A 9597-nucleotide genomic window follows, 5' to 3' on the forward strand; every position below is an offset into this window, starting at 1 on the left:
TCCCTTTGATACATCATTTATTTGGCTGTTTCCATCACTTTAGTGTATTCTGCTACACCACTGCCTTTGAGTCACCAGAATTTCATTCAACTTTCAATCCTCTGAAAACATAATCCTCCTACCACAGTAATTTTCAGTTTCTCTTCCAAGTCTTCTCTCTCCCTTCACATTAACAGTAGGTACTACAGTATAGACACAACTCAAAGCAACTCTTCTTATAGCCCTGGTACCACATTCCTTATTCTTGTTTTTGTTCTGAACAGTTTATTCTTTGTAGGTGTAACACTGGTTGAAGAACTGCCTTAAAGGAAGGTGGTGCATGAGAGGCTGCTTCTACAACATCTGTATCAATGCTACATAATCAAGAATATTGCTCTTTCATGATAAGCTGATATGCAGAAAGACATGAGCCAGGAGTGTGCCCAGGTGGCCAAGAAGACCAGTGGCATCCCAGCCTGCATCAAGAATAGTGTGGCCAGCAGGAGCAGGGAGGTCATTGTGCCCCTGTACACTGCACTGGTTAGGCCACACCTTGAGTACTGTGTCCAGTTCTGGGTCCCTCCATTTAAGAAGGACACTGAGACACTTGAACATGTCCAGAGAAGGGCAATGAGGCTGGGGAGAGGCCTTGAGCACAAGCCTTCCAGGGAGAGGCTGAGGGAGCTGGGATTGTTTAGCCTGGAGAAGAGGAGGCTCAGAGGAGACCTTATTGCTGTCTACAACTACCTGAAGGGAGGTTGTAGCCAGGAGGGAGTTGGTCTCTGCTCTCAAGCAACCAACACCAGAACAAGAGGACACAGTCTCAAGCTGTGCCAGGGGAAGTTTAGGCTCGAGGTGAGGAGAAAGTTCTTCACTGAGAGAGTCATTTGCCATTGGAATGGGCTGCCCAGGGAGGTGGTGGAGTCACCATCCCTGGACGTGTTCAAGAGGGGATTGGATGTGGTACTTGGTGCCATGGTTTAGTCATGAGGTCTGTGGTGACAGGTTGGACTTGATGATCTTTGAGGTCTCTTCCAACCTTGGTGATTCTGTGAATCAGAACAGGGCTAAAATAATTTTATCCAACTGTACATAAAGGCCCAATTTGGCGACCTGAATCCCAAGATCACATCTGCAGCGAAAAACAACTGAAATCTTAATGTACAAATAGATATGTACTTTTTTAAAAAGAAGGAAAAGCTGTTTGGCTGCTCAAAAGGAAAATAAAGAACAACAGCCAGAAGGAAACTGATGTGATTATCTGAAGAGCCACTTTGCTGTATCTCAGTCTCTTTGCATGTCCTGTTTGTTTGTCGTTGTTTGGATTTTGTTTGGTTTTTTTTAATGCAGCCACTGCTTTTCAAGTCCTCACATTCCTCCTTCCTCCCTAAGTGTCCTTGAAAGAATGTGGACCTGCAGAGGATACATGCCTCTGACAGCCATAAAATTCTTCTTTTTAAAATCAGCTAGGTACCAGCTCATGCCGTTCCTCAAGTTCTGCTTGGAAAAAAATCCAAACAAATATACTTATACAATTCTAGCTACAATGAGCACTGAGTAAAATTTAACTTGCATTTAGGATCTAAATCCAGCTCTCTTTCTGGAGATCAAAAAAGAACATGACCAGTTCAGCTAGTATACCTCAGTTTTATTTCAACTAATGTTTGCTTCTTATGCACATTTACGGATCTGATTTTCTCTCACTCACAAAAAAAATTACAGATCTTGTAGCATAAACTTATGTACCAATGTACAGGGTAGAAGAATCTGGCTTCAACTGTCAAATGCCATTTACTCAGAGGTATGGATATATATGAAAACAAGTATAGTGGTTTAATTGTGATCTATTGAAAGAGAAGGGGCAAAAATAATACAGTTAAAACTGCTTCTGCTTCCATATACAATTTTTATTGCAATAGGCATATTCTAATTGTACAGATACAAACATAAGATGACCTTGTAATTGACTTAAAACCTGCCCAAATTTCTCAGCAAATTGAGAAATCCTTTTGATATTAGAGCCAAAGTTGACAGGACTTCAACAGGTGACAGGAAGCTTCCTCAATCTCTGTCCAAGTACAAACAAGATCCACCATATATTTGGTCCAAGATGTATGCTTTAATGTTTTCTGAGGAGTCTATGAACGAGTGTATTTACCCCAGATGTGCAGCATAAACACAGAAGCAATAAAAAGAAGACTCATGACCAAAACTGGAACAGGCCCACTAAAAATAAAGAAAAAAAAAAAAAAAAGGCATTAAGTCTTAATTAAAAGTCTGCTTTTTCCAAAGGCCAAGTGAACTCGTTGGCCCATATGAAATTCCCACAGAAATACCTTAAAGTACACGGAAATGAGATAGCCATCTCTGTTAAGAATTGCTGCCACCCCTCTGTTTTAAGAGATACAGTTTTACAGACCCTGAACGTTATGCAACTATAAAGCATCATGTAACACCACTCTCCCCCTCCCCAGTTTATTTAAGAAGTTGTTAATGGTTCATTGTTACCCATCATTGTGACAAACAATCTCTGGAAAATTATCATCTGCATTTACTACTCAGACACCCATCCAAGCAGAGATATAGTCAGATACAAAAACCAACAGAGTCCTCTAGCGGCTCCTAAAATTTTGGCATAAAATTCACAGTAGCTGTTTGTCTGGGGGCTTTGGTTTGGTTTGGTTTCCCAGAGGTTTTATTTCATTTGAAGATAATGGCAGTGCCGGTAAGGGATGGGGACTCTGTTTTCTCCAGGAAATCTACATGTGATGACAAAGTTAACTCCATCATTAAATAACTACCTAAAAATGTATACATTAACACATTTCTTAACTTTTTTTTTTCCCCCCTTTCACTTTTATACAGTGTTTAGAATTTGCAGAGGGATGTTTTTCAAAGCCAGTTCAACCTTAGTGTGCCAGCTGAGAGACTAAAATCAGCTGTTTCACAGTTCTGAGACACAACAATTATACCCGCTATTACACAGACACTCAACACCACTTCATACAATCTCATTTCTTGCTTTCAACCTGCTTTGGGGGAGAAACACTATGGACTCCGTTATTCAGCAAAGATTATCCTCCAGCTTACCATTTACAAGCAGGTGAACATGAATACAACATGAAAAAGAAACTGAAAACAGACTGAAACCATTTACTAACATTTTTCTATGAGATCATGGTCCACGTACTTCAAATGTTTGTAACTATAGTCTTACATTAAACTTTAAAATGCAATTATTAGCTATCATACTTAAGACTTCTTTGGGTATGGAGAACCCTGAATGCAGACATAAAGCAGCTGGCAAACAAACCAACGACAAAAGGCACAAAATTAAGAAGTCCACGTACAGAGTGACTACTAAACAACAACACATACTTCTCAATCTCCAGTGTTTTACATATATTTGATGTTCTACATAACATAAATTGCAATGATATCAAGTGCACAAAGCCCTTACACCACATCTGAATTACTATTTAATACATTCAAGCCTTTAGCAGTACTAAAACTCAGGTTACTCTCTATAAACTACTCTCTGAGGAAGGCACACAGGAAGAGAGGCAACAGTAACCAGAACAGAGCAACATGGAAATAAAAAGGAGGTGTGTTTGGTGTATTTCTCAGACACGCAGATGATATTGATTCCCCTACAGAATAATCAGCTTTCCAATAGTGACACATGCATCTCATTTCCTCCCATCCCAAAGGAAGTTCTCCTCCACACATGTGACTCTTCTCAGCCCACCATACAGCTTAAATAAATACATTTTTTAAATTATTTGGGCATCTCTAAATATTTGGCACTGGGCCTTCTGAGAATGCCTTCCATAAGGCTGCATATCATACCACAAGCCCAGTTTGATTCTCTAATATACCTGCATGAGAAAAACACCACCCGCAGCTATTTAAGAAAGAAAGCCTAAGGCAAGATACAGGTAGAAAGTGCCACAGAAAGAGCAACAAGCTTGGGTTTAGTCATCTTCTCAAAGAATACTAATGCTCAATCTGAGTTTTAAAGAGGAAAACATTGTATCACTCTCACAAGCAGACCCCCACAGCTTGCTTTTTCTAACAGAGTTTTTGAAGACAGGTCTTTGGTAGCATTCTGTACTACAGTTTGCTCTATAATTTTTGCTTTTTGAAGTGTCAACTGCATACGAAAATGATAACACGTTAAGACAATTTCAGCAGAAGATTGCTCATGGAACAATCACTAACTAGACTATCACTAGGCCTTTTCCAAATACTGCTAGTGCAGCCAGCAGCAGCCCTCTTAAAGGGCTCCAAATCAAAGTACTGATGGATTCTAGGAAACACCCGAGTGTTTTGAGCCTCTTAAATACACCAAGAACAAGAGGCCACAAAGCAGAACTCTACAAGAAACACAAAGTAAGGGGTGACCTTATTACTCTCTACAACTACCTGAAGGGAGGTTGTAGACAGACGGATGTTGGTCTCTTCTCCCAGGCAGCCAGTACCAGAACAAGAGGACACAGTCTCAAGCTGCGCCAGGGGAGGTTCAGGCTAGATGTTAGGAAAAAGTTCTGTACAGAAAGAGTGATTGCACATTGGAATGGGCTGCCTGGGGAGGTGGTGGAGTCGCCATCACTGGAGGTTTTCAGGAGGAGACTTGATGGGGTGCTTGGTGCCGTGGGCTAGTTGTTTGGGTGGTGTTTGATTGGTTGATGGGTTGGACGCGGTGATCTTGAAGGTCTCTTCCAACCTGGTTTATTCTATGTATTCTATTCTATGTATTCTATTCAAAGTCCCACTCAGGGTATGACTTAGTGAGCATCCATCAGCTGACATACGCCTTCCCTCTTTGTTACCCAAATATTAGGCTGCATAGCCTGTTTGAGAAACTGATGTGGATGATTCTATCAGGTCAAAAAGTAAAAACTTTGTCTCTCTTTACAGCTTGTGGGACACTACCACCAGCTATTTGACTATAATCTTGGAACGCTCACCTTGTTGGAACAAAGATGCATAAAAGGTACAGAGATGCTATTTGCTTTGCAAACTTAGCTAAATAATTTATCTTTGGCGGTTTAGTTCTGCAAGCGCGTGGCATACCACCTATATTATGTTTTCAAGGGGGAGGCACAGGATCACAGCATATCCATTGATGAAGGAAAAAAAAAGCAATTATTTAATTATTTAAGTTTAGGCAACTACAAAATAGGACTTGTAGAACCTTTTCTATGCCACTATAACTTTAAAAACTACTTCTCTAGGTTTACAGATTCTTCAAAATTTCTCGTCCCAAATGTATCTAGTCAGCCATCAATTCATCAAGTTTTCCAATGCATACCAGGTCTCTCACTCCAAAGACTGAAAGATTATGCAAGCAAGTAAAACATATAAATCCCATGCTGGTCACTACCCATACATCCAACTTACACTTTCAGCCCTGGAGAGTCCTCAGTGTAGAATCGCCACATCCCACCAGTACCTGTGGAAGTGGCACGGCCTGCACTTCTCGTCCCACAGCTGGCATTCTTCCTTTAGGGAATAACAGATTGAAGCAAAGACCACAATATGTTATCAGTTGGTCAGCTTCTAACACTAAGCACCCTAAGTGACTCTACTGAAGCAAGCCACTTGCATCAGCCCGATAATGGCTGGCACACTACCACCTAGGGCTACAGATAGCTACACAGAGGAACTATGAGTTGGAGACATAGGAGCCCTGCCTACACGCTCAACCTATTTGCACCCTCATGCTGGGGCTACCCAGACACCAAGTACAATTGCACAATCATGTAATTGTTTTGGCTGGAAAAGACCTTTAAGATCAAGTCCAAGCATTAACCCAACACATCCTTGTCCACCACTAATCCATGTTACTAAATTCCACACTTTGTCTTTTAAATACCTCCAGGGATGGTGACCCTAGTGCTTCCCTGAGCAGTTCGTTCCAATGCCTGACAACTCTTTCAATGATTTTTTGCCCCTAATATCCAATCTAAACCCCCTGGTATACTGGTGCAGTTTGAGACCACTTCCTCATCCCTGGCTTGTTACTTGGGAGAAGAGACTGACTCCCACCCCACTACAGCCCCCCTTCCAGTAGTTGTAGAGCTCCCTTCTCTCAAAGTCCCCTCAGCTGCTCCTCCTATGACTTGTTCTCCAGGCCCTTCACCAGCTCCTTCCTGGGTACGTTTCAGCACCTCAATGTCCGAAACATGCAATCTGTGAATGTGTAAACTCAGCATTTGAGACGTGGCCTCACCAGTGCCTAGTACAGGGGGCCGATCACTGCCCTAGGCATCATCATTGCTATACAAAACCAGAAAAGACATGAAGGAAAGGGTTGCCCCGACTACGAAGCCACCGCGGGCACCTACCGCTGTCGAACTGTGGATCCCGCCGCGCGGGGAGCCACGGCCTTGCTGGGGGAGCGCCCGGAGGAGCCGACGCTGGTGGCGCTGGGGTTGGGCCCGGGCTAGGGAAAAAAGAGAGACGGGGTGAGAGGCGGCGGACTCAGCCAAAGAAGAGGGGTCACCCCGGCGATCCCCTGCCCCAGACAGAACCTCACCATGACGGCAGCACTAACTGAGGAATCGCCACAGCCTCACGCACGGTCCCACAGAGCCGCTCCGTCCACGTCCCTGCTCTCAGAAGGCCCCGCCCCCGCGCCGCGCCTCCCGGGGTCCTGCGGGTGCCCGCGATGGTGCCTGAGCAGCATCGGTCTCCTTTCCCTCCTCCTGTCCCTCAGCGCCGCTTCCCGAGCGAGCCCTCTCCGTGCGACGCCTCAGACATGCCCGCTCCCTCGGCAGCTGCCGGGCTGGGCTGGGAGAGCAGGGCACACGCGAGAGGAGGCGCCGGGCACTGCCCGGCCACCCGGTGGGAGGGCGAAAAGGAAGGCCCGGGGGGGAGGCTGAGGTGTCCTGCCGTGGCCGTCGGGCTGCGTGTGCGCACTGCTGACCGGTACGTGGCGGGTGCACGGTCGCCCAGCCGGAGCCGCCATGGAGGCGGAGAAGGAGGTGGTCGGAGAGGGCCCCTCCGTGCTGTTCCTTCACCCGGACCTGGGGCTGGGCGGGGCGGAGCGGCTGGTGGTGGACGCGGCGCTGGCGCTGCAGGCGCGGGGCTGCCGGGTGCAGATCTGGACAGCGCACTACGACACGGCGCGGTGCTTCGCGGAGACGCGAGGGCTGACGGTGCAGCAGGCCGGCGGGTGGCTGCCGCGCAGCCTGTGGGGCCGCGGGCACGCCCTCTGCGCCGCCCTGCGCATGGTCTTCGTCGCCCTGTACATCCTGCTGCTCAGCGGCCAGCAGGTCGATGCCTTCGTCTGCGACCAGGTGCGGGGCTGGGCTGGACTGGGCTGGGCAGCGATACATTCGGGCTCCGGGACAAATGAAGGGAGAAGAAGGCACTACCTCGGGCTCCCTTGCCAGCTATGCCCTGGTAGTGGGCCTTGGCAGGAGTGTTGGAAGAACAGAGCTAAAATCTTAAGGCTGAAGAGGCTTGTAATGACCTAGTCTGAATCCAGCATAACGTGAATGGAAGGCATTTATGACTAAAGGACTGCATGACCTCGAAAGTTCAAATAACCAGGAACTAAACACAGTAATTAAGAGCAGTATCTAAATAAGGTTCTGTCAACTTTTAAGTTGAGGTGTCTTTACACCCCTGGAGGTGTTGTAAAGACATAAACGTGGTGTTAAGGGACGTGGTTTAGCACCAGAGTTAGCAGTTAGATAATGGTTGGACTTAGTGATTTTAAAAGCCTGATCCAACTAAAATAATTCTATGATAATGCCTCATTATGGCTTCTGGACACAAACCAGAGACAGATGTGGACAGAGATCAAACCATTGAGATGTTCTCTACATAATCTTGTGGTGACTTTAATATTAAAAAATGCAGTTGTAGAAGGAAAGTGTATATTCAAAGGTAGGACCATCTTAGTATAATGTAATAGTTCTTGATAAAGCATACATGCAAAGATTTATGTGAAGTAAAATCATGCAATAAATGATATATAATTTATTATTTGCTATGTTTGAGCTAACAGTGGGCTAATTGTTGTGGAACTACTACCTAGCACCCTTTTCTGTGCAGATCTGGAATAAGTAAAATACCTTCACTCTGTTACTATTGACTGTTGCATACTGGGTAAGCAACCCAGCTTTTTGAATAGCAGGAGGAGATGCATGGGCAAGTTTTAAAGTAAAATATGGAAGAAGGGAAAAAGTTTTTTTACCATGAGAATGATGAGCCACTGGCACAGGTTGCCTAAGGAAATGACAGAAGCCCCATCCCAGGAAACATTCAAGGTCTAGTTGGGCAGTGCTCCAAGCAACTTGATATAGTTGAAGATATCTCTGCTCACTGAAGGGGAGTTGGACTAGATGCTCTTTAAATGTCCAACTCAAAACATTCTGTGATTCTATGGAGAATGAGGAGCAGATCTTGATTGCCTTACAGGCTGAGATGAGGGAGGAAATCCAGAGCTGCAGCAAGAGGCCCTGGACTAGGGAGTGCAAGTTGATGCACTTGTGGAGCAGAGCGGGAGAAGACATTCGGCTTGCAAAGGACTGGGTCTCAGGGTACAGCTTTGTAGTCAAATGTATGTGCCGGTGGCTCCAACACTAATGATTATCTCCTTTTGTCTTGCCTCTCCTGATTATACTAGGTGTCTGCTTGCATTCCTGTACTTAGACTGGCCAGGACTCGTAAGAAAGTTTTGTTTTACTGTCACTTTCCTGATCAGCTTCTGACCAAGAGAGAATCTTTCCTGAAGCGCATCTACAGACTGCCCCTTGACTGGCTGGAAGAGTACACAACTGGCATGGCAGACTGTATTGTTGTGAACAGCAAGTTTACCGCCGGTGTGTTCAAGGACACATTTAAGTCCTTATCTCACATAAACCCAGATGTCCTCTACCCATCACTTAACATCAGTAGCTTTGAAACAATATCTCCAGCAGATATAGCTGACCTGATACCAAAAAAGAAGAAGTTCTTGTTTCTTTCCATTAATCGGTATGAGAGGAAAAAGAATCTGGCGTTGGCTCTGGAAGCTTTGCATGAGCTTCGAGGAAGACTTGATTCACATGAGTGGAGTGAAGTTCACCTAGTTATGGCAGGTGGTTATGATAAACGAGTTCTGGAAAACGTGGAGCACTATGAAGAGCTGAGAAGACTTGCAGCCAAGCTTGGCGTTAATGACCACGTCACTTTTCTGAGGTCATTCTCAGATGAACAGAAAGTCTCTCTTTTTGGTAACTCTGTATGTGTGCTTTATACACCGAGCAATGAACATTTTGGCATTGTTCCTCTGGAGGCCATGTATATGAGGTGTCCTGTTATAGCAGTTAATTCAGGGGGTCCTTTAGAATCAATCTTGCATAATGTTACAGGATTTTTGTGTGATCCTGTGCCAACACAATTCTCAGAGGCCATGGAAAAGATTGTGAGAGATCCTCTCTTAAAGGACACAATGGGAGCAGCTGGGAGAGCCAGAGTTATGGAAAAATTTTCCTCAGAAGCATTTACAGAACAGCTGTACCAATACATATGCAGATTAACACAATAAAGTTATATTCTCATACTGTACTTCACATCTTTTTATCTCTCATTTGTACTGGAGACCAGTATTCATCATGACTG

The 9597-nt window shown here is 44.9% G+C and overlaps 2 protein-coding genes across 2 annotated transcripts; one reads left to right on the plus strand and one right to left on the minus strand.

Annotated features, from left to right (window-relative positions):
• Positions 1 to 1686: 1686 nt before the first annotated feature.
• SEC61B (SEC61 translocon subunit beta) lies at positions 1687 to 6713 on the minus strand. The gene is made up of 4 exons (XM_054164221.1): positions 6521 to 6713; positions 6330 to 6427; positions 5383 to 5484; positions 1687 to 2205 (listed from the first exon to the last, which is right to left on the minus strand). Exons 1-4 carry the CDS (start codon positions 6521 to 6523, stop codon positions 2118 to 2120), a joined length of 291 nt encoding a protein of 96 aa, XP_054020196.1. The 5' UTR covers positions 6524 to 6713; the 3' UTR covers positions 1687 to 2117.
• A 237-nt stretch (positions 6714 to 6950) lies between these two features.
• ALG2 (ALG2 alpha-1,3/1,6-mannosyltransferase) lies at positions 6951 to 9597 on the plus strand. Its single transcript, XM_009907015.2, has 2 exons — positions 6951 to 7283; positions 8621 to 9597. The coding sequence occupies exons 1-2, from the start codon at positions 6951 to 6953 to the stop codon at positions 9521 to 9523; spliced, it is 1236 nt and encodes a 411-aa protein (XP_009905317.2). The 3' UTR covers positions 9524 to 9597.

Source organism: Dryobates pubescens, chromosome 9 (genome assembly GCF_014839835.1).
Source record: "Dryobates pubescens isolate bDryPub1 chromosome 9, bDryPub1.pri, whole genome shotgun sequence".
NCBI lineage: Eukaryota > Metazoa > Chordata > Aves > Piciformes > Picidae > Dryobates > Dryobates pubescens.